At 37.1% G+C, this 26,761-nt stretch overlaps 1 protein-coding gene across 1 annotated transcript in view; it reads right to left on the bottom strand.

The window, feature by feature from the left end:
* LOC129926902 (acetylcholine receptor subunit alpha-like) overlaps positions 1–26,761 on the bottom strand; it is a 75,117-nt gene that overhangs the window by 30,022 nt on the left and 18,334 nt on the right. Inside the window, exons 3-4 of the mRNA XM_056033434.1 lie at positions 11,487–11,650; positions 7,422–7,576 (exon numbers count right to left, since the gene is read on the bottom strand). Of these exons, the coding sequence (XP_055889409.1) occupies positions 7,422–7,576; positions 11,487–11,650 (319 nt within the window). The remainder of the gene's footprint in view (positions 1–7,421; positions 7,577–11,486; positions 11,651–26,761) is intronic.

Below are 26,761 nucleotides of genomic sequence, written 5' to 3'. Positions count from 1 at the left end.
TAAACGCTTGGTCTTAGTGATCTCAGGAAACAGACATACAGTGGGACTTTCATCACACTCACACATTGACACGCATTGAAACTCAACATAGGCGCGCGCTCATGGACACTCACGAAGTCAAAACATAACATACAGACGTCACACGCATAAACACATACGTCACACACACACACACACAGAGACGTCACCCACACACAGACGTCACACACACACACACTGACGTCACGCAAACAAATATACACCTGTAAAACTATCTATTATATAAAGCAGAATGTTTTGCGTATGCATGTATGTATGTATGTATGTTTGTCCCCGTATAGAAATAAAAACCGCTTGACCAATCTTGATACAACTTGGCAGAAATGTTCCTTGGGTACTAACTTAGACCGTAGTGTATGTATTGTGGCCCTAAAACAAACTTAAGACCCTCAAAAAAAAAAAGACCAACTCTATTACAGCTATAGTATTTTATGGATCTAGGCCATGTTTACAATGTTGGCATGAGAAAAGATCGAAAGGATTTAGATCTAGATATAATTTTAAAAACTAAACTTTGCACTTACAGTTTTTTTTTTTGACACATGAAAATACAAAATATAGTTTATAGATTTTATTATTTAATAAAATTAACCTTCAAATTTGTGTTTCAAAAGCATTTTTACATTAATTCGTTATTTATATCTGCGAATTTAGATATCCCGATGCACATTCTTTCATTAGACATTACCAAAAGGTTACACATTAACACATCTCTCTACTGAGTCTATTCCTATGCCTAGGCCTAAAACTCTTATTGAACCCTATTGAATCGCAAAGATAGTTTTATGCTTTAACACATGAACATACTAATTATAGTCCATTCATTTCATATTTTAATCAAATTAACATTCAAATTTGTTTTTCTAAAGCATTTTAATACATTCGTTCGCTGTTCGCTAAAGTTGCGTAGCCGTGTTGAGATAGGCCTATATTCATTTAGGAAAAAAGGTCAAGCATGCGCAGACAAATCCTTCACGCAGCACAGAATGAACTCTGTAAAAGCCAATTTTTAACTCTAGATTAGTCTAGATCTAGATCTATGTCTACCTCAAGATCTATTTTATACTTTAACACATGAACATACAAAATTAACTCTATTCATTTCAAATTTTAATCAAATATATGTAGGCCTACAAGCAAAAGTTTTAATTTGAAAAAATGGATTTAAGTAGATTAGCGATTTTGATTTTATGGCTTCATTCATACTATCTTTACATTTACGCATTCGCTTTATTTATTACATTATTATTTCGTTTAAATGTTTTAAAAGCACTCAAAGTGACAAGACTCTATATCGACTGTAATACGCAAATGAAGACCCGCGGGTCGCGTGTAAAATATGTCTAGTAAAAAAAAAACAAAAAAACAACAACCTATCTAAGGAAAAAAAAAACTACACAGATCTCTTAATACTGTAAGATTTGGAGGCTCGGTAGCTGGGTGGTTGAGCGCTTGGCTTCCTAAGCCTGGGCCAAAGAAACAGAGGATGTTAACATCTTCTTCCCTATAGATCGCAAGGTCTAAAAAGGGAACTTCACTTCACTTAACTGTAAGATTTATTTCCCTTAATTACCACTATTTAATTTAATAATTAATTAAATGTTGGATTGATTCATGTATTGGTAAGAACAATGAAAAATTGTGTCAAGTTGTATGTCATTTATGTCATTCATATAAGAGGATTTCAAAATTGTATTTCAACTTCTGCGTCAAGTTAATACGCCTACAAAATAGATTGTTTCTGTAGCCAATGGTAAACGAGGGTGTCTTGTGGCCAGCACAATGACCAAACTCCTTTACTTTTTCCCAACTAATGTCAGACACCCATCTGCCCTAAAGATGATATATCGCAAGTTCTGAAAAGGAGGGGGGGGGGGCGCTTTGCTTCTGTTTATAATTTTTTTTTTTCATAGATTGAGACGCGTGGTCGCTGAGAAGTAAAGCACTTGGCTTCAGAACCAGAGGTCCCTGGTTCAAATCCTGGTGTAGACTGGATTTTCGATTTCGGGATCCTTAGGGGCGCCTTAGTTTACCCAGCTCTGATAGGTACCTGACATTAGTTGAGTAAAAGTAAAGGCGGTTGGTCGTTGTGCTGGCCACATGACACCCTCGTTAACCATAAGCCACAGAAACAGATGAATTTCACATCTTTAAATCATCTGCCGTATAGAGTATAGACCGCATTGTCTGAAACAGGATATTTACTTTTTTTTCTCTCTAAATAGTAAATTGGATAAACTGTCTGGAGCTACAGGATAACAGGCAACAATCACAGTCATCAACCAACAATGGCTGCCTGGTCGTGCGGTTTGCGCGCTGGACTGTCGTTCGGATTTATCGATGGTCCCGGGTTCAAATCCTGCCCGTTCCCATCCCCCGTCGTCCTGCGGGAGGTTTGGACTAGGAAGTAAACTATCTTCAACTCTGAAGGAACATCCGAAACATGGTAAAACATTTTACAAACAAACAAACATAATACTTAGTAACGATATCTTCCTTTGCATGGATTACGCGGTCTGATAAATTTAGGATTATCACGAATTGACAGTAGCGATGTTAAGGTTTCATATCAGTGAGAAGGCAGTGCACTAACTACGAGATGCATTACATTACTCCAAGCGACCAACCCAATCGGCTACCACATGTATAAACATGGTATTGATTAAGTATGTCTGTGAAAGAAATCAAGTAGCCATCTTGCCAACCACTCGCCTACATCCTGAACAGACGCGATCATCCTGCCGTCCTTGTTTGAGTGCGTCACATCAGAATGGAAACAAGCGAAATCATTTAGGTCGCTTTCTTTTTCTCGGGTTTTTAAAAAGTAGATCAACATTTCTTCAACAGCTTAAAAAAAACCCGCAATGATTCCCCCCCCCCCCCGCCCCTTTTTTTTTTTTCAATTTCCATCCCCACCCTCTCCAATAAGGACACGAGCTGCTAGGGAAAAAATATAGGAATTAGATCTTGTTTCAGTTTGTCAGGGAGAAGAGTAGGTTTTGTTGAACAAGGGAGTCTATTCAGATTGTTTTAGAGATTAGCAGACGACATATTCATTTCTTTCGTCATGTGTGACAGGACTCGGGCATGTATAGCGGAAAGATAGCGCGATGAAGTCTCGCTCCATGAGATTTGCTTGGCACAGAGACGCGCGGGCCGAAATGTTTTTATTTTTTTATTTTTTAGTTGTAAATGTCTTGTCTATGTAGATCTAATGGAAATGAAATTGAAAGAGACGGCTAGAGTTCAGCGATAATAGTTCTGTCTTTTTCTCTGAACAACTGTTGTTGTGATGGAGGATGGCTGCCTGGTGCTGTGGTTTGCGCTCCGGAGTGTCGTCATGATGGTCACGAGTTCAAACCCTGCCCGCTTCCCTGCCCTTGACGTCTTGCAGGACGTTTGGGCTAGGACGTAATAATCGTCATTTCTTAAAGAACGTCCGAAACTTGTTAAACAAATTATTGAACAGAATCACTAGTGTTAACATATGTTTGTTTGTTTATTCTGCTCAGAAGCATAGGGCTACGTTATGCAAGTTACTTCAAGGTCTCCGAATCACTAAAGAATAAAGCGCAAAAGCAATGTCGTCGCTAGGGTTGGTAATACCCCATGCAGGTCGCTAATGGTGTTACCAAGTACGTTTCGAAGATAATAATAATAATAATAATAATAATAATAATCTTTATTGTCTATATAGAAATTAGTCCTACAATTTGTGCATTACACCAAACAAAAAACATTATAACTATAAGAAACCAAAGTGAACATTCACACCAGACTCACTCATAATTTACATGTGACAAAGTCTATACCAGATTGTTCGTATTTAATGATTTGATTGCCAGGGGAACAAAAGAGTGTTTGTGTCTGTTTGTCTTGGCTATCGGTGTCTTGTATCTCTTTTGTGATCGTAAAATCACAAAATCCTGACACAAAGAGTGATTCTTTATTTCGAGGAATTGTTAGCTTTTTTATAGATGTTTGTCTCAAACAACTGCCCAAATGGGGTTTGTTTTTTTGCCAATGATTTTACCAGCAGCATTTAGGATTCTATTACGGCCTGCAACTTCCGGCCCAAAGAAATTCAATAATGAGATCAATTTTTATTTATTAGAGACATTAAGAAATCTAGATCTACAGGAATCATATCTTATACTTATGTTAAATAAAAAAAAAAAAGCAAAGTACCGGAACTTAACTAGATTTGGAATCGCTGAGATCTAAATTTCGATTCGCTTTATTTATTAGTAATTGAAAGTCAGTTTGACGTCCCATTGTGAATGGGAGATAATCTCAGTGAGACAGACGAGAACACTTTCGAATTCAGGAATCAGCGAATCAGCGAACAGCTCCCGTATACAGTTAGTCGTCTGCTAAAGAATGCAGCAAACGTTCTTGGCAAAAAGGTGAAATTACATCGTTAAGGGATAAATAAAAAAAATCGTGTGTGCGTTAGATATGACAATATGATCAAAACTAATTTCCCGCCTTTTTGACATCTTAAAGTCTTTATAAGAATTAGCTCTGCAATATAATGAATAAAATAATACAACTAATGTTTCAATGTTTTTTTTATCAATCTGTGTAAATAAGGACGCCCATGTCTAAAACTAAAATTAGTCGCAACTTCATTTGACTGTCTAGGTTTGTGGACTATTGCACTATTCCTTGCTGTGTTATTAGATTCTAGTCATTAGTCCAAATAGTATTCAATACGTTTTTATAAATATAGGCTAGTCATATAGGAATTAGTTAATTAAACATCAATCTAACTATTTTGTATCTGAGCTTTAATTTTTAATTTCTATAAATTACATTTTTTATATCACTTTCAGTATATTTTTTTAACGGGATGTAGATTTGTCTGATATCAAATAATTAATGTTCAATAATAGAAGGCGATAGAGCTGCATGTCTTCCACTTGCATGAAAGACTGATGTACGCATGCGCGACATTAAACTCTTCTGAATGGACACCCAAAGCTGGGACAAAACAAAAGATAGATCAACATAAAGAAAGCATAAAGGAGGGTCTTAGCTCGCAGACGATGTATTGTACACAACAAAAGTAGGAAGAAGGCTGAAAACCGTGCAGCCTCTTTGAATTACAAACGCCTAACACGTGACCGTAGATCTAATTCTTGATTGGCTTCTTTTAGTCACATGACAATATGCAAGCGGAAATGACCTACTATTGAGACGTATAATGCCACAGAAAGAATTATAAATAATGAATGCACTTAAAATCCGTTCATATATGAGATGGTTCTATGTGAAATCGTTAAATTACGTTTATCAAGAGAACATTCTATTGGTGGTGATACAGATGGGGTTAGAGTGGTATGTGTGTAGTCAGACGACGTAAATCGCCCCAGGTCAGCGCTAGACGAGCAGTCAACCATGACGAGTTACGACGGTCAGCCGAGACGAGTGTCAACATGACGGTTCGGGAAGGATCGTCACGAGGGTTGCAGTCAAGTGATAACTAGAATGGTCGAGTGATCTTCCGTTCGGTTCTAGAAGGCCAGCAGGGACCCTATATAAAGGTATCGGAGACCAGGGAGTCACAACTTCCCGATCAACGGTTCGTTACGACGGCTCAGTACAAGTTCGAGACGAAACAGAGAGACCACTGCAAGAGTTGATACGGCGGAGAGATATTTGTACACTCTTTTGTTACGTGCTGCCAATTGTACAATATTGGCTGTTATTTATTGACATTAAACCTTTACGTTATTTGGAGCCCTGAGTTGTCAAGTTCTTTCAGTTGGTGGTGTCGTGTGGTGCAGTTGATAGAAAGCCTGGAGACTCGTAACACTCTATTTGGTTCATCGCTATGTCCGCAATACATGGAAACGGAAGAAAACCTTTAACCATCAATATCTTATCTCTCTAGCCTTTAACCATCAATATCTTATCTCCCTAGCCTTTAACCATCAATATCTTATCTTTCTAGCCTTTAACCATCAATATCTTATCTCTCTAGCCTTTAACCATCAATATCTTATCTTTCTAGCCTTTAACCATCAATATCTTATCTTTCTAGCCTTTAACCATCAATATCTTATCTTTCTAGCCTTTAACCATCAATATGTTATCTTTCTAACCTTTAACCATCAATATCTTATCTTTCTAACCTTTAACCATCAATATCTTATCTTTCTAACCTTTAACCACCAATATCTTATCTTTCTAACCTTTAACCATCAATATCTTATCTCTCTAGCCTTTAACCATCAATATCTTATCTCTCTAGCCTTTAACCATCAATATCTTATCTTTCTAACCTTTAACCATCAATATCTTATCTTTCTAACCTTTAACCATCAATATCTTATCTTTCTAACCTTTAACCATCAATATCTTATCTTTCTAACCTTTAACCTTCAATATCTTATCTTTCTAACCTTTAACCATCAATATCTTATCTTTCTAACCTTTAACCATCAATATCTTATCTTTCTAACCTTTAACCATCACTATCTTATCTTTCTAGCCTTTAACCATCACTATCTTATCTCTCTAGCCTTTAACCATCACTATCTTATCTTTCTAGCCTTTAACCATCAATATCTTATCTTTCTAGCCTTTAACCATCAATATCTTATCTTTCTAGCCTTTAACCATCAATATCTTATCTCTCTAGCCTTTAACCATCAATATCTTATCTTTCTAGCCTTTAACCATCAATATCTTATCTTTCTAGCCTTTAAGCATCAATATCTTATCTTTCTAGCCTTTAAGCATCAATATCTTATCTTTCTAGCCTTTAACCATCAATATCTTATCTTTCTAGCCTTTAACCATCAATATCTTATCTCTCTAGCCTTTAACCATCAATATCTTATCTTTCTAGCCTTTAACCATCAATATCTTATCTTTCTAGCCTTTAACCTTAAATATCTTATCTCTCTAGTTAAATACTCCTCTGCGATGAAATCTTGTTTTTAAAATCATTTGGGACTTCGCTGGACGTGATAACTGCTAATGGCTGCTGATCATACATACAGTTTTTTTTAGCTCTACTACATTCATATGATGAGGTGGCTGAGCGGTAAAGCGCTTTACTTCCAAAACCGGGGTCCGGCTGGGATTTTTAATTTCGGTCTTAGGGCGCCTCTGAGTCCACCAAGCTCCAATGGGTACCTGACATTAGTTGGGGAAAAGTAAAGGCTGTTGGTCGTTGTGCTGTCCACATCACACTCTCGTTAACCGTAGTCCACAGAAAGAGATAACCTTTACATCATCTGCCCTACAGACCACAAGGTCTGAAAGGGGAACTTTTTTTTTTAACTTTACATTTATATATAAAACCAATACTTCTTAATTCTGGGGTGTAGAGGAAATGAGAGGAGTTCTACTTGAAAGTATGATGTTCTTACCTTGTATAGGGAACCAGGTCCGGGGTCCATAGCTCGCTGGCCGGAACTTTGACTGTATCGATGCCCGCGTAGAGGGACGTATTCCACATCAATCTCCCGTCATGCCATGCTGTCAGCATGTAGGATACAGTCTCCATGTACTCGCGCTTCTCATCCTAAATCAATGCAGTAATCGATTTCAACAGAATCACACGTGAACATGGATATAAAGTTTAGCTGTTACAATAAGAGATGTAATCAAGATAGAGTGTCTCTTAAAGTGTTTTCAAAATAGTTGAATAGTTCGGTTGACTGAGCTGGTTAAAACATCGAATAAATGACATAAAACAATGAAACTGTGGTTAATAATCTCAGTATACAACAGAATTGTATCCCTAGGACTTTCAGTCCAGGTTTAGTCAGTCACTCGTATGATACAACCACTTACACACACACACACACACACACAGGAAAACTACCGAGAGCGGTAGGGGGAGGTAGAGAGATTGAAAGAGAGAGATTGAGGGAAAAAGAGAGACAAAGGAAGAGAGTGAAAGTCACCCAAATACGGAGAGAATAAGAGATAGTCACAAAGAAAGAATGAGGTAAAAAGAGAAAACAACTAAAACAGAGACAGAGAGAGAGGCAGGGAGTGAGGCAGAGAGAGAAAGGCAGGGAGAGAGAAAGGCAGAGAGAGAGAGAGAGAGGCAGGGAGAGAGGCAGAGAGAGAGACAGAAAGAGAGGCAGAGAGAGAGGTAGAGAGAAAGGCAGAGAGAGAAAGGCAGAGAGAGAGAGAGGCAGGGAGAGAGGCAGAAAGAGAGAGGCACAGAGAGAGAGGCAGAGAGAGAGGCAGAGAGAGAGGCAGAGAGAGAGGCAGAGAGAGAGGCAGAGAAAGAGGCAGAGAGAGGCAGAGAGAGAGGTAGAGAGAAAGGCAGAGAGAGAAAGGCAGAGAGAGAGAGAGAGGCAGGGAGAGAGGCAGGGAGAGAGGCAGAGAGAGAGGCAGAGAGAGAGGTAGAGAGAAAGGCAGAGAGAGACAGAGAGAGAGAGAGGCAGATAGAGAGAGAGAGGCAGACAGAGGCAGAGAGAGACAGAGAGAGAGAGGCAGAGAGAGGGGCAGGGAGAGACAGAGAGAGAGAGGCAGATAGAGAGAGAGAGAGGCAGACAGAGGCAGAGAGAGACAGAGAGAGATGCAGACAGAGGCAGAGAGAGGGGCAGAGAGAGAGGCAGAGAGAGAAAGAGAGAGACAGAAAGAAAGGCAGAGAGAGAGACAGAGAGGGGGCAGAGATAGGGAGGCAGAGAGAGAATTGGGCATAGAAAGACACACACAGATATATATATTTACAGGGACAGAACGAAACAGGAGGGAGAGAGAGACATGGAGAAAAAGAGAGACAGAGGGAAAAGAGAGTGAGAGAGAGATAAAAACAGAGAGAGAGGGGCAGAGAGAGACATAGACATAGATAAAGAGAAAGAGAACGAAACAGGAGAGAGAGACAGAGAAAAAGAGTGACAGAGAGAAAAAGAGGGACTGAGGGAAAAGAGAGAGAGAAAGATAGATAGCTTTAGAAAGAGATAGATAGAGAAAGAAAGCTAAAAAGAAATAAAGATAAAAGAAAAGAAAAAAAGGCACCGAAAGTCCCACAATTAGAGAGAGAATCAAAACGCGAAAAAAAAGAGAGAAAAACACATAAAGAAAGAAAGAGACATAAAAGAGAGAAAGAGAGAGAGAGACTGAGAGAGAGATAGAAGAAAAAAAAGTCAGACAGTCACAGAGAGACAGAAAGCGTTAGACAAACACATAGAAAGAATAATTGCTACTACAAGATAAACATCTGATTTCATCAAAGATGAATGAAGACAGCACGATGCCCTTTGACCTCTGACTTTCATTGCTCTCATTCTCCCGGAGTTCTTCACCCCATAAGTCACACTTTAAGGGTTAAAGGTTAGCAAAGTACGGCAGCACAATTGATCTTTTTATAGAGCAAGGCCCATCACCCGGAAGAAATACCGGTGTAGAGGCTTCTGGGATCATGACAAAAGTATTAACCACGGCAAAAATGGTATGTACATTTGTACAGGCTGCTCTCTTGGCCAAGTTAATGGTTGGCACTTGGGGAGAGTTCCAACGTAGTCTACTGTTAGTATTAGAGTTAACAGTCACGTGACCTCTTAAGGATCACACAAATATTAGTTGAAGACCTTTTGGGCTTACTCGGATATTTCCTGCATCCAAAATCTTTCTCTCTTTTCCAATCTCACTTTCCTTTTTTGAGCTTTTTTTTTCTCTTTCAATCTGTCTCTTTACATTTCTGTGGCAAACTTGTCGTGTCCATAACGTGAGACAGGTCTTAAGTCAATTCTACATCCGCACAAATGATCACTTATTCACTAACTTATTCACCCAGAAATTGTACAATAAAAAGTGGGTTATGTATGTGTGGCGGTAGCTGTTCTGATAGGCACACAGGAAACACGCTTGTACCATTTTGAAACGTGAACTACTGACATACAAAGGTCTGGAAACTGCTTGCTCGAAACTGAATGAAAACATATTTCTTTTTTAGATCAATATCATTGGTGTTTGAAATTTAAAAAAAAATTAATGTCATGATATTTGAGAAGAAAACAAAATACTTGTCATTCACAGAAACCTTATTAATACAATCATAAAATACCATATGATTATGTCTCAAATACTAATTTGTGAGTCTCTGAAAGTCTGTCACGATACAGTAAGAGGGACCTGGTTATGTAGTCGTTTTCCATGTCCTTTGTACATATATAAGTAATACATATTGTCCCGGGTACTTGAATGTGTTCCACTGTTTTGGACATAACTACATAGAATTGCTGACTTTCACAACTTGATACACATTCAAGCGGAGAGAAGAACAATAAACTTAAAACAACGATAAACTTGATAACAGCTATCAAGAATTCATTCGATATTTATTTACAAATGGGGATGACTGTCTTGTCTGTGGATTCGTCGGTTTTAACCAACAGTTCTTACATTATCTGTCTTGCTACAAACCCAAGCCATATTCTTCTATTTTGTACCCGTATTCTGCAAACGTCATTTGTCTGTCTGGCTACGTCACTACGCTGTACTCCCACTAAATACAGTACAATATTTATTTACATACTAACATACTCTCTGATATAAACTAGGTCACTACTATATGTATATCTATATATAAATTACATAATTCTAATGGAAAAATCGCAACGGAGAGTCAGTAGAACAGAAAGGGAAGTAACCAATCTCTGCTCGTCTTCTCGAAGCTTATGACATTTCCTGAAATTTAACTCCCTATTAAATTGGTAATTTTTTTTTATAAGGTCAGAGACAAGGTTGTTATGGATGGACTGAGTGGCTCATTAAACTGTTTAGCTGATTTTAAAGATGGCATTAGGCTGTTCAAAGATAATTGCGTCATTTGGTTGAAGTCTAGAGTACTTTGCCCTTGTTATCTCGCAATATTTTTTGGCTATTATAATTGTAATTTGTGAATGCATTGTTTATCGAGAATAACTCTTCTAAATATTTGGGACAGTTCTTTGCTCCTTTTTTTTTTTACGAACTAATGTACTACTTGGTAATGTTAGTTTATTAGGATGATCATTGTTTGGTTAAAATTTTATTGTATAAAATCTGGTCTCTGAGATTTGAATATATTGTTAACAACCGAAAACAAAAATAGCACTGGACTATCAAATTACTTGGGACGTTTAATTAAACAACACATAATAGAAACATTGATTGATTACAACTATTTTTTTCCCTTAACCTTTACAAGAATTGAAGGACAAGTAAAACAAACATTCACTACACCCTAAAAAAACGAAAAACAAATTTAAAAAGAACAAACAAACAGACAACACAAACACAATAAAGACGTTCCCTTGATTGGCCTTTATTTTATTTTTAAACAGCTATAAGAGCAATTAAAATCTAATTTACATCATTTAAAAATGTATCGTAGAAATCGAAGTAATCGATAATGGAATCGTTATTGCCTACTTTGGTACCAAGTACCGAATCGATTCTCGTTACATCCTAGAGATAGAAATCGTCCTTACCACATACAGTAGAGCTTTGAGTCCCAGGCCAAATGACACGTGGACAGTGTCCGATGGTTTCTGGACGGGTCGTACCCTCTTGTCGTACTCCCGAAATAAATCACTCAGTAGCCTCGATTCGGACTCGATGGAGAAGTATAAGGTCTTGTTGTATGCCAGGCAAGCTGAAAGCAAGACAGACCAAATGTGTCAATATTTATGCCAGGAAAACTGACAACGAGATAGTGATAGCAGTTTTTAACTGTTGAAGAGACGTTGAAGCCAGGAACGAGCAAATGATTAAGTCCAGATTGAGAAACTGGACATTTTGGTTGGGTTTAGGGAACAAAAATATATATTTGAGTCTATTCCAAGTTAGAACTAACTAAATCAATGATAGTAATAGTTTTTTTTAAATATTTTTTTTTATCTCCCCTCTCCCATGTTCGTGACATCCGTACAATCTTTCTGGTCATCCTTGGTGATCCCCTGACGACTGTTAATAATGCAAGTTAAGACTGTACGAACATATTATTTTATGGATTAAAAAAAAAAAAAACAACCAATTTGTTAATTAATTAGTGGTAATTAATTAATGTTTTATATAGAAAAAGAGAACTAAGCCTTGCATGATAGTGATTTTGAGGTTCTTCCATTTAGATACGATTAACTTGTACAAAGCATATGTCAACTCACTCTGGTAAACAATTTTTTTCTAGTTATTTCTAACACATCCCATTTTGGATCGAGCTGAAATATTGTACTATTATTTCTTTTACTTGACAAAATCATTAAAAAAGATATTAACAAATTACTTTTGAATGGGTAATTTATTAGTTTATTTGGTATCGAACAAGGGAAAGTTTCTACTTGACTGGTGTCAGAGTATAACCTGAATTATTCCTCTTCATACTTTGTATATAGAAATAGGTCTCCACTTTAAAGTTTGAAACCAACAAAAGATAACTATAAGCATATTTTCATTAGCACTTCCCAGGCGTATTGGGTTGTTGGTAGGCAAAGTGCTTCCTAACCGAGGTGTCACGGGTTCGAATCTTGGTGAAGAGTGGACTTTTTTAAATATCGGCATCCATAGGGCTCCTCTGAGTTCAAACAGCTCTACTTGACGTTATTTGGGTAAAAATAAAAGTGGCTGGTCGTTGTGCTGGCCGAATGACACCCTCGTTAACCCTCGTTAACCGTGTAGAACAGAAACAGATGACCTTTACATCAATTGCCCTATAAATCGTAATGTCTGGCTTAGTGTCAAAGCACTTGGCATCCAAACCGACTGGACACTTTAGGATTTTTAGGACGTCTTGATTCCACCAAACTATAAAGGTTTTTAGAACATAGTTAAGTACCGTTGATGTGATGGCCACATGACATCCTAGTTAACCGTAGCCATAGAAACAATGTCTGAAAGGGAGAGCCTACAATATAAGCTAAAGAGTGTAGAGTCAACACTTTAAATAAATAAATTCATTTACGTTGATGAGTTCCATAATATACGTCTGCTTCATGGTCTGACTTGATTATCTCCCCCTATGCATCACCGAAGCCCACATTACGACTTGTGACGCGGTGCTATCCAACCCACGAAACTCTGCCGAATAAAACCGTAAAAGTTCTTTTATTTCCAACCTCAACTATTTTATCTTAACGCACCCTTGAACACATTGTCATACCTAAAGTGCCTCAATGGTGAAATGCACGAGCTCTTAATGGTGCATATTGCAAAGAGACAACTTAAGTGCCACTCACGGTGTCACTGTGACTCGATCCCCCTCGAGACAGATTCATTTGTGGCATCCATTTGACAGTGCAGATTTAACTTTTTTTTTTCTTCTTAGACACGATTTTTCTGATCACTCAGATTCCCGCTGCGAAGTTCTTCAAAAAACCTCACTACTCAGAGATGGACGGTTCTGCCTCGTTAAACTTACTTAAATATTAATCAGGAAGTCGAGCGGCCAGATCTACAAATAGCGTTGATTGCACTAGGCATATAACACTATAATATAAATTATCTATCAATAACTACTAAATATTTTTTAAATAAAAAAAAAACGCAAAAGCTTATCTTTGGAGAAGAACTCCGCACTTACAACTATATGTTTCAATAATGTATAAGCTATTTCTCTAATTCTATATCAAACAAAATATTTAATTACCTATAATTAATATAAAAACTGGTTAATTTTTAAAAATGGCTTTGTTGGGTACAATAAATAATTACTAGAAGTTTCAACTTGATCCGAGAATGGGTTTGAAAGAAATATGTGTACACTTATCTAAGAGGACAAGACCATAAATATTTAGCCATATCTGCGAATACTGAAGAATTCCATTCCCTTAATGGAATAAAAATAATAATTAGTTTCCAGTAATTAAATGGCTAATTAGTTAATTGCTTTATTGATTCATGTCTTGTCTATGTAAAAGAAAAATTCAGCAAAGTTTTAACTTGATCCGAGAATGGGTGTTCGAGAAATAACGTGTACAAAATTTTTACCAGACAGGGGGAGTTGATGTAAGCTTTGTAAAAATCTAGAATGCTACTCAAGTAGCTAAGTACTGATAAGATACTGGAACTTACACTTTGTCCATTAAAAACATTAAAAGGCCAAAGCAGTGAGACCAACCAGAGTCAAAGTTCACATTAAAAACTGGTCCACAAAAGAGATTGTACAATAGGGCACTGATCGTCACTTTAATGTTGTAGATTATTGCATCCTAATCAAAGTTCTGTTAAAATTCCCTTGATGCATACTTCCCAGCGAGGTGTCCGGGTGGAAACGATTTGGAGAAGAAGTGAATAAACCAATAGTGAAGCAACAAAAAAAGGACTCCTTGTAGGGTATGATTTGATTGCACTTGGCGGACATGAAAGATAGCCTCAACAATTTGTACACTGTCTCAGAATGTTCCTCACTGGGGCAATTTTTCAACCTGAAGTGGTGATATAGAGGCCGCGCTCACTATTCCTGAGTGTCTTAGAGCGTAAGAGAAAAAAAAAAGAAACTGCTGTAGCAAATTAGCAGATGCTTGGAACTCAGACAGAATGATTCCTTTTATCAATGTCAGTGGAGGTGGACTTATCTAAGACATATTGCATACCACAAGTGTGGTGTCGACTCTGTTGACAATCTATAATTAGGTAGAAAGTAAGATTTTTTTAAGGTGTGCATTTTTTTGCATATAATCTTTTAAGTTGGAGACGTACCTGACACAAGATTTCAATAGCAAAAACACAACATAAACTAAACTTAAAATTTAACTACAAAGCCACTGATTTACTGCAGTTGAAGTGATTACATATTACACACAACCAGACTAGATTTATATGTGAATACGCTAAATAACGTAAAAATCACTAAAGGAATTCTAACAGACGATCAAAATTTCCCTTGAGTGGTATTGATTATAACGACGCTTTAATCTTGTGATTTTACAATGTTGTGAATTAAAATTGTTTTTTAGTTTTGTAAAAAATGTTTGTTTCTAATTATTTATTTATAAATGAACCCCCCCCCCCCCCCCATCATTCGCTACACAGTTACATTTCTCTCTTGATTAAAAAGTTAAGGAAAAAAAAAAACGCCATTTGAAAAAAAAAAATCTGGATTAATTAAAGCTGATGATACATATAAAATGCTGTTAGCCAGTGTTGTCTGTATGTTCTGATATGCGACATCCTGCTTTTATCTACCTTACATTTTAAAACATTTTAAAATGGGTTGTGACGTTATGATTAAAAACGTCAGTCCGATAGTGTAGATAGTTTGATTATCCTACGTAAACAAGTGATACAATGTTTCAAAGCACTTTATTCAAAGGCGGACTTGGAAACAAAAATCGGCCCACAAATTATATATTATAATAATAATAATAATAATAATAATAATAATAATCTTTTATTGTCCGTATGGAAATTTGTCTTACTGTTTGTGCATTACACCAAACAAAAAACATTATAATTTAGAACTATAATGTACATTCACACCAGACACACTCATGATTTACATGCGACAAAGTTTATATCAGATTGTTTCTATTTAATGATTTGATTGCCAGGGGAACAAAAGAGTGTTTGAGTGTCTGTTTGTCTTTGCTATCGGTGTCTTGTATCTCTTTTGTGATGGTAAAAATCACAAAATCCTGACCCAAAGGGTGATTTTTTATTCCTATAATCATTTTTAGTTTTATTATAGATTTTTGTTTCAAACAGCTGCCCAAAGTGGGTTTGCTCTTTGCCAATGATTTTACCAGCAGCATTTAGGATTCTATGTATATTTTTTTATTTTTTAATAATCAGAATGCCATACCAGGCAGTGATACTAAAACTTACAATATTGCAGATGTGAGCGTGATAATACATAGCCAAGGCCTTATCGCTAACATTAAACGAGGACAGTTTTCTCAGTAATCGTAATCTTTGCTGCCCTTTTTTTGCTGATATAATCAGTATTTGCAGTAAAATTTAGCTTATTTATACCAAGGTATTTAAAAGTTGCCACTATTTCAATAGTCTCTCCAGCTACAGAAACAATATCATTTTCCTTCTTTTCCCTACGAAAATCGATTATCATTTCTAATCATAGGCCTACCTGTCCTCAAAGTTATTACTAGTTTGATAATGTATGCATACGCATGCATAAGTGACACTACGTCTTCACATGAAATATAGGTCATATGTTGCTTTTTAAGTGCGTAGTCCCTAAAAGGATGACGCCTACTCGTAGCACTGGCTACTATATTATTACAAAAAAAGTGTTTGATGACATCAGGATAACACTGTAGAGCAGGGGTTCTTAACCGGTGGGACGCGACCCCCTTGGGTGTCGATTGACGATTAGCCAGGGGTCGCAAAAGACTATTGAAAAAAATGGATTGTTATTGTCTAATCTTCTATTGCTGTGTGTGTGTGTGCGAGGGGGAGGGGGTCGCGGCCAATTGTGGGATTGTAAAAAGGGGTCGCCGAGCATAAAAGGTTGAGAACCGCTGCTGTAGAGTATGTAAAATAATTTTTGTTTAACCAACACTCAGAAGATCACTTTTATAAGAGAATATTATAAAACTTTCAACAATTTACTACGTGTCTTAGTGTCGTCCATGCGGCCCTTTCAGTGCCCCTAGCGGCAATCGCCCGAATGCCAATATAGCATGTCCGCACTTGACTATATTAAATTAAAAATAATTAAGAATTGGATTAATTTTATTTAATTATGATTGTCTTTTTGAGAACTGCAATAATGTAGAGAATGTTCTGTGATGTATAATTGGTAATATGCCCTCTACATGTGTCTATCTTATTCGATTCAGCTTAAAGGGAAGACAGTGATAGATGTTACAGATATGTCGCAGATGTTATAAAAGAGATTAATTTAAGTTACTGGAGTGCTAAATTTATTTTTTTAATTTTTGCTTTAACTTAATAACTTTTGTTACATTATATCATATGACAACTTAATAAAAAAAAATATATATTGAATGTTGTCTAATGTTTCCGGGTTGCCATGGTAATGGCGGCCATCTTGAAAATAAACAAAAATTAGTTCATATAGGAAAATTCTAAAATTTTTCAAAATAGATAAATTTCAAAGCTAAAAATACTTACACCTTAAAGTATAAAGGTGGCTGGAAGGAGCTAGCTAGATTTTATACATTTTCCCTTAGTATTGTGCGTGTTATGACTTTTTAAAAAGGGTGATTTTTTTTCCTGTAAAATGCATCCACATTTTTTTTCCCAAAAGATCATATATTAAAAACTTCTTCAGCTAAAGTCATTAAAACTAGCTGATTCTCTGTATTTTTTTATCTCTGAATATATGTACCAAATTTGACACATTTATCTCTATTAGTTCTAGAGATTTTAGAAATATGTTACAGGGGGGGGGGGGTCACAAAAATGCATTCACTCAAAAACAGTGAATTTGTATTAAGAAAAATATGGAAAGTAGTGTTCACCATGCATCATTAAAATGCTTTTTTTCAATAAAAAATGTTATTTTTTAGAAAATGTTTAGTGCCAGTTATAAATACATGTCCACCTATTTAATTACACCAAAATTGAAAAATCGATTTTTTTACCCAAAATCGACTCCAGTAACCCCTTAAGCTAATGGTATAGATAACGAACAATTTTGCAGCATTTTATTGAAACCCCAATCCCTGTATGAATTTACCACAACTCAGATAAACCTAGGCGCAATCTACGACGCAGTCTGAGACACATTCTAAAAAAATCTAAGTCACAATGCGAGACACACTCTAATGACAAAAGTTTGGAATTGCTTTTCTCGGAGACAAATATCCGGTGGTAAATTGTTTCTCCAGCCAATCAGCAGTCAGAGAAAAAAAAACAGATTGAGACAATCGTAAGTTAGACTTTCCATTTCATTCATGACAGGCAGATACTCCATTCTCTATCGAATGAATGAATGCTGATGTCTACGATTCTTGAAAGAACTTCCACGAAGAGCGAATAATTGCGTTGTATTGTTAGCTGAACACAAGCCAAGATTCTTTGATTTTACCTTGGTCCATAAACGCAGTGTATTCATTAATAAATAATTTATCGCGATCTGCGATTTTTGTTTTCGTCACGCACCCCTGCCCGCCTTCCTTCCCTGCAATCCCACCGCAAGCTTGGTTTAGGACGTTAAAATCGTCTTATCTGTTTTAGGGAACGTCCTAAGTTAACTTCTAACGTAATACAGTATACATTATAATGCAAATGATTGCCAAATGTCGCCTCGAAATTCGTCTTTTGCGTTCATATGAAAATTGAACAGAAAAGTGAAACACTCAAAAAATGTTCATTGATTTTCGTAAAATCCTGCCTGGTTTTCAAAGATTTTCAATAGTTCGTGGCTACACTAGTTAAACATTATTACTAAGTGGCATTGACAATATTTCAATAATGATGTAGAGTTTGTAGAGTGATGGGAGGCGTGGTCGAGAGGCTAAGTGCGCTTGAACTTGGCTTGTCTTGTCAGGTTCGACACCCGACTCGGGCAGAGTTGCGTTTACTGAGCGCCTAAAGGCAGCACGAAAAACCAACTCCCAGATACCCCCTCCCCCCAACTGGTCCACAAATGAGATTGGACCAAAGCGCTCTGAGCATGCTATAAGCATGAAAGTAGCGCTATATAAAAGCTATAATAATAATGTTATGTGCTGGACCAACCACCGTGTACTGCACAACCAGGGTACATCGAAAAAAGTTAAAAAAAAAGAGGTTAAAAAAAGAGGTTAAGCAGTAGTAACAAGAAGGAGAAAGAGAGAGAGAGAAAGAAAAAAAGAAAGAGAGAGAGAGAGGGAAAGAAAGAGAGAGAGAGAGAGAGAGAGAAAGAAAGAAAGAGAGAGAGAGAGAGAGAACTCATGTCAACTTTTCTTTTTTTTTTTAAATAAATTAAAATTAAGTCTATTCTTTATGTATTATAAGTGAGAGCAAATGAAATGAGTACTTAAATCATCCATCTGTCTGCTTCAACTCTGCCACATTATGTAGGTTGCAGCAAGGGCTGCCCAATTCTCATCATTCTTTGTCGTCCGTCTCCTTTCATTTCTACTTCTTCCTAGTTCTTATATTTACGTTGGAGAGTTCAGATGACTAGACCAATATATGAGATGAACTGTGCAGTGGTTTCCAAATCAGGCAGCTCTCCATATAGCACTTTCTATCTATCGGGGTGTTTTGGGGGCCAGTGTCTTATTTGGGTCTCTTGGTAAAGAATGCAGTTTTGAAGGACATGGTCAGCATTCTCTGGTGACACTCTACATGGGCACATTTTGTTAGTCCCAATTTTAGCGTCCGGAACATATGTTGTCTCATTCTGTTGTATCCGGTCCTGAGTCGAAAGATTAGACGTTGAACTTGTCGGGATAGCTTATAATAGCGCGTCATCTTTCTTGTGATTCGAATGAGAGCGTGTCCATTTCTCATTTTTTTCTATTCTCTATTGGGGGTGTATGGGGTATCTAGGATATTAGAACCTCTAGTGGACAGGCAGTCGTACCTTCTTTTTGAGGGTATACCGGCTCACTCTTGGTCCCTACTCGGTACCCAACTCTCACTTGTGGCTATTCACTATTAGTTTCTTCATTTCTTCTGGAGTGCTAGGTTTAACTGTGTGTTACACTCCCACACTTAGTGTGTCAACCGTAACCATTTCCTTCTATATCAGCTGGTTCCAGTCTCCTTTCCTTGACCTACTACTATTTAAGTCATTCTCGGGCTGTCATGTGTCCTACTTTGTCCTACACTGTCCTACTGTGTGCTATCATAAAGACGTCTGAGCACGTCCTAAAGCTGCTTAGGACCGAGACTGTAATGAGCTTTGTGCTAAGTGCTCATCAAAGGACAACTACGAGGTTCTTTCGGCTCACTCACCATGCGGGATGAATGTCTAGCCTCTACAATTTCCCTATTAGTTTCTAATGATGACCATTCAAAGATAAGATGGTTTTATTGATCCGTACTGGGAATGGTGCTTGATTATACGTAAAAAAAATTACATTTAATATTGAGTTGGATATTACCACTCTCTCTCTCTCCCTCTCTCCCCCTCTCTCTCTCCCTCTCTCTCTCTCTCCCTCTCTTTCTTTTTTCTCTCTCTTTCTCTTTCTTTTACTCTCTCTTTTCTTTTACTCTCTATTTCTCTTTTCTGTTTTTATTCTCTGTATATCTTACATCTTCATACGCGCTGTTCTTCGTGTTTACATCTCTGAGTACCTGCACCTTTACAAAAAAAAAGTACTGGCTAAAAGTATCTATGAAAACAAGGAAAATATAAAAATCATTAAAAAAAAACACAAATTATAATAAGGAAAGCACCTCACAATCACTGTCATAGCTCTCAATACAGCAAGATGTATCTCCCACTTTTCTACACAAAACGAAATAAACTAATTAACACCAATTCATTAAGAATTTGGTTAAACATTTGAGAGATTCATGAATTTTATTCGACTATAAAGGCCAATAATAGAATATGCATCTTCTGATTGGGACCACTCAACTCAAGAAAACATTAAGAAACTAGAACAGACACAAAATAGAGCAGTGAGAGTCTAAACAAACGAATATTCACATTTGATTAAAGTAACACTTTTAGAAAGCCTTCATGATAGAAGACTTAAAAATAAAGTAGCAATTATACATAAAACACTGAACCATAATCTTTTAAATACAAAAACAAAACCGAATAAAATGGACCGGATCTGGCCCACGGGCTGTATTTTGGGCATCACTGCCCTAGGTAGATTGCTAGGTACAGTGTACATTATGTGTACATTACCTACATATTAACTATATATTTTGTTATATCTGACGAATATAAAGTTATTGTCTATCAAGTGTGAAACAAGCATCTGGCAACAATATAATTGAATGAAAAAAATAAATTTCGAATGATTACAGATATTGATCTTACATTCAGCTTTTTTCGTTTTGTAACATTTTAATTCTTTCCCTTAGTGCACCGCTCATTTAAAAAGAAAAGATGTTTGTTTATTGAAAGATTCCATTTACTTCCCTTGATTTCTATTTTTACGACATGAGAATTTAACTTTTATTTAACGCGTTAATCTTTTTATTTACGAGTTCGTTCCTCGTTACTCGTTGACGTCAACTTCCGGCTTTAATTAGACGACATTTTCAAGTTTTTATTTGCTCGATTTAATCAGCGCGCAATTTTCTGGCTTATTGTCTGCATCTATTCAAACCAACCAATGAAAGCTCATTATCTTCTATTTTGTAGAGGTCTTGACATCTCATCAAACGAAGTCTTTCATTGGTGATTTAACTAGCCAATAAGAAACGTGGAGATAAATCGGACATTCGAGAGCCTTTCAAAAGAGCTCATTTAAATATGACGTCCGTTTTAAATTTAAATTGAACAGACGCATGAGTCATCTCTCTTTAAAAAAAATAATGGTTTTGAGACACTGAACTATATATAGGTTAGTTACATATACTCTCTAACCACTTAAATTAGCGGCTATTTATAGACAAACTAAAAGTTTCTTTTTTGTTTCGGTGGTCGCCTATCTTTTTGGGGATAGGTGCCGTATAAATTTTAGATACACCTGTCTCGTTCCCAACGATCTTCGAGTCACATACCTGAGATGAACTCCGATTGGGAACAAAGCAGGAAGGTCTAGTCCTCCCGTAGTACTCTGGCTAGAAACTAGGTCGTACGAGGTAATGTTCATAGCCCCCATACAAGTCGAGTGACTGTCCAGACTCGTCCCCCACCCCTTAGCTCTCAGAGTTGGGGACACTCGTACAAAATATGCGGCTCTCCACAGTGACGACATCGATAATTCAGGCGGAACAGAGCAAAGTATGCCCCAGCAGGACAGTGCTCCGTCTTACACTGCTCCAATAAATCGGCGGATGTTATTTGCGGCGCCCACCTCTCCCATAATGGGTGGGTGACCCTCCCCCTCCGCCTCGAGTCACATACACACTGCAGTGTCATTATATACAGTGGACTAGGCCCGGTCCTACGCTAGAAACTAAAGTTTCGGGAACACTGCCACATGGGTCGCAGGCCGTAGTTTTACATCACATATTGTCATGGGGTGTCTGTGTGTTTCCAAGTTAATAACGAAGAAAAGGGAGCGGATGTTTGGTTGTGTAGGCTGGAGAGTTTCTGCTGAAACAACCAGGTGATCTAGCGTAAATCAAATAAAATATAAGGTACTGGAGATTTTTGTACGAGATGTGGAATGTCCATTTGGAATGAGTTAGATTCTGATTACATTTTCATTTCAATTGTGTAACTACTAGATCTAGATCTTATTTCAAGTTGAATCTATGTCTAGTCTATGTATGAATAAAAGTTATATTCAAGATTTTTTTAAAGAAGTCTGTTCAAGTCTACATAGAGTTCTACATAAGAAATTTAATACGCATACATTGGTTTAGTTGTACTAGATGTTTGGAGCTACAAACCAACGACCAAGCAACAACATATGGAATCAGAACTGAAAGTAAAATATCCACATATCAGCCAATTTAACAACAATGATGTATTTATTTTAATTGTAGTTGGCAATTAATGTGTTATCTTATTACTATTTGCTAGGCTCTAGATAAGTGCAAACATTACTTAAGTTTTAAAACAGTAACCTTTGTATGTTCATATCAAATTTCTTAAATTATTATTTATTAATTACTTATTTGAAGCTCACATTGAAAACAAAACAAAACAAACGGTTAGATCTACTTTAAAAAAGAACGTTCAACTTTCAATTACGTCCGTCTTGGACTTGAGGGCCACAAACATTTCCTGCAATCGTGTCACGGGTCGCATCCGTCCCTTCTCCCTCCCCCCCCCCCGCCAAAAAAAAATTAAACCAAGCCTCAGAGGCTTTATTATGCATTGTGGGAAGAGGTTAAGAGGGACATCAGAGCCGGAAGTTTGTTTTTCGTTTGTTTTCCATGTTTCAGATGTTCCTTCAGAGTTGAAGATAATCGGCATTCTAGTCCAAACTTCCGGCAGGACGACGGGGGATGGGAACGGGCAGGGTTGGAACCCGGGACCATCGATAAGATCTAAAACTTTACGTCCGTCATAGCTCTCCACTGAAACGTCATACCAACTTTAGATCGACATTATAATGGGAAATCTCTGGACGTTTTAAACATAACTGTTTCAACTTGAGGGCCATGAACATTTCCTCTCTCACCATCGATAAGCCCGAACGACAGTCCAGCGCGCTAACCGCACGACTATGCAGCCATATAATCAGACCCGCGAGCTTTTGTTTGGGTATCATTGATCTAAAACTTTACAGAATTAAAAAAAAACAAGTATAAACAATGATTTTTTTATTTAAATAAATAAAACAGTTTCCTTCCATGCATTTCATCTTCTTCATTATATTTTCTTCCTCGGCTTAAACTAGTGAAGCAAACACTTTAAAAAAATTCGAATTTATCAGCTGAATGTTTTGATAAGAAATGTTCTTATTTCTTTCTTCATTTTACTGTTTCTATCTTTTACAGAATAGATAGAAACACATAAAGATGGCATTCTGAGTTTCTCAGACGGTTCAAATCAATAGCTTTGAGAAAATAAACTGAGTTTGGTCCGGTCTGGTCATTTAAGTTAATTGACGTAGAAAGAGTCTGTTTTATTGGCCAAGGTTTCTCTCGCTGAAAAGAGTGATACAAAAGAGTGATAAAAAAGATCAAGTTTATATTGCTGTTTAGTATCGCTACAGTAAACTAGACATTAGCAGAACATTTTTTATAGCTACAATGAAATGTTTTGCTCTAGGTCATTTAGGTCATATTTATTTTGACTCCGATTCAGGGCCGGATTTAAGTTAAATGGAGACTCTGTGTACAGAGTTGTAGTGGTCAAATTGTGCGCCCGGGGCAAGAAACTTTATTGACTCCCCCCCCCCCCCCCATTTTCCATGAACATCACTCAGAAATATAGGCTTTTAACTAAAAAAGTATTAATAATAATATATTACAAATAACTTAGAATGCATTACATAACTAAAATATCTTTAAAAAATTTTATTTTCTGGCGCCTCTCTCGCCCCCTGAGGATGGCGCCCGGGGCATCATGCTCCCTTGCCCCCTCTCGCTACGCCTCTGTCTGTGTATGACTTTTGTGAATGCCTCTTTTGAGGACTTTAATAAAATGGCGTGGCGTGAATCAGGCTCTGCTCCTACCTGATACATAAAAATGAAAAGATCACTCTCTACACTCATACACACACACACACACACACCTATTTCATGTTATACTATGGTACAATCTTTGTTTAGTACAAAGTGGGGAGGTGATATCTGTGGGAGAAAGCTTCTTTGCTAACATCAGTCGCTCAGCAAGCACAACTAAGCTCTAGTCAGGACTCAAAACTTGAGTCCCCATTGATAGGATCTCTAGCGATTCATGATTCTCAGCTATACATACCAGATTAAGGTGATCATCATTCAATGAGTAAATATTTATTTACACCCCGACTCAAGTCCAACTCCTGGCCTTAACGTGTGGCTCAGGAGTAGGGGCAAAGGCAAGTAACTGGGGCGCCCAAACCAGTAATCATCGGGCAGGAGGGGCTCGTTAGCCTTCGCTGGCTACCCACAGAATTTAAGTTAGAGAAAACACAACAGCAACAACAATCTGTCTGTGGTATTAAACTTTTCGCTGGTAACTTGTTTCTTTTTGCTACGTCTCATGTGACTAAAGAGCCCAATCCTTGATACACAGCTGTAAAAAGTAAAGTAAAGTTCCCCTTTCAGACCTTGTGGTCTATAGGGCAGATGATGTAAAGGTCATCTATTTCCGAGGCCTACGGTTTACGACGGTGTCATGTGGCCAGCACAACGACCACTGCCTTTACTTTTCCCTAACTAATGTCAGGTACCCATTAGAGCTGGGTGGACTCAGAGGCCCCAAAGATCCCGAAATTAAAAATACCAGTCTTCACCGGGACTCGAACCCGGGACCCCTGGTTCGGAAGCCAAGTGCTTTACCGCTAAGCCACCGCACCTCCTGATACATAACTTAGGTCTTAGACAAAACAACACATTCACTCTTCTTACTACTTCTGGAGTGTACAGTATTCGCTATCCAGGACATTTCCTGGTATGCAGGGTCGTAGCTAGGAATTTTAATTATTTGGGGGTCGCATTTTGCATAGTATTTAATATTTAATGTAAAAAAAACACTTATCAAGTGAGGGCCCGAGGGATTTTCAAATTCTCGCCCCTCCTCCCCTACCCTAGTTACGCCACTGCCGGTATGGTAGCTTTCCATGTGGATCTATCCAGTGCTTCTATTTCCTAACAATAACAACCGATCAATCACGAGACGTCATAAAGTTATAGCTTGTCATCTGTTTAGCCGTTGGTCAACTAAGGGAACATATCTCGTGGACCCAAGTTTTCTAATAGAAAAACTGATGCGAAATCGCTAAGACCTCTGCTGGGTGAAATTTGAAATATATTGATACTGAACCTAAATCTACCTAACGTCCTCATATGTTCTATTTAAACAATATGTCACTAGGTGTGTTGTTTGAATCTTTTGCATGTCCTCTTTGTCAATAGGCTTACTTCCTTAAACTAACATCTCTTCAGAAATCACAATTCCTTTTAAATGATTTATTTCAATATTTCCCTGCACTCTAGACAAGGCTAGTCAAGGTAAAAAAAAAAATAAAATCTGTTCTTGCTATGTTGACCTTCATTTCCGGTTCTGCTCACACGGCATGGCTACGTCTGCAAAAGACTCGTCTAGACTACCTCCCCTTGATCAGACCAAGATAACCAAGTTGACGTGAAAGCCTGAATTGAGATCTACCCTTTGTTACCTCCCCTGACCTCTTGTCCAGACATGGTCATTTATTACTTCCATCATTGATTCATACAGGCCATAGTTCCAGAATATTCGATTCTTTTAAAAACCATTAAAAAAATGGTTAATACATTTTCTTATAAAATAATACAATTAAAAAACAAGCAATATACAAAACAAACAAACAGAACAAAACAAAACAAAAAAAAAAAACAACTTAAAAACAACAACAAAATTTAAAAAAACATCAACGAATAAACAAACAAAGCTTAGATTAATTGTATCAATTATTTTGGATCAATCTTGTAATTAAATTTGTAATAGATCTAGAATAACAATAATATATCTGCGTGATTAGAAATATTTGTTTTACTAATTGTTTTTGTTTAGTGCTATTTCATGCTTTTAGCGTTCTCAATACGCTATGATCCTATCGGTTGTCTGGACCAGTTGGAAAGAGGGTAGGGTGAGAAAGAAAGGGGTATCTGGGTGATCGCTTTTAAATGTATTTTTGTTTTTAAAAGGAACGACCTGAATTCAAACTTGTGGGCTAAATTTTTCTTAGTCTTCTCAGGCCAACGCGGTAACCGCTCTGCTAGCGAAGAGTCTATGAACATGGAGTTATCTATTATTTCTATTTCATGTTTGCATTCACTAAGTCTCAGACGACAATCTACTATAAAGGGGAATAATTCAGCTTATAGCGCCACTTCATCTAAGTACTATTTCTTCCCTTGTTTGGGATACCAAACAAAATAATTTATTAGCAATAGTTAATTAACCATTTTGTTGATTTAAAAAAAAATGATTCTTGTGTTGTCAGGTAAAATAAATTGTGCAAAATTTTAGCTTGATCCGAGATTGGGTGTTAGAGAAATATTGTGTACAAACTTTTGGCCAGACAGACAGACAGACAGAGTGAGTTGATATAAGCTTTGTAAAAAATGGCTCAAATATTAGCTA

The sequence above is a fragment of the Biomphalaria glabrata genome, chromosome 6, assembly GCF_947242115.1.
Source record: "Biomphalaria glabrata chromosome 6, xgBioGlab47.1, whole genome shotgun sequence".
NCBI classification, from domain to species: Eukaryota; Metazoa; Mollusca; class Gastropoda; family Planorbidae; genus Biomphalaria; species Biomphalaria glabrata.
This window is presented reverse-complemented; position numbering and strand designations above follow the sequence as displayed.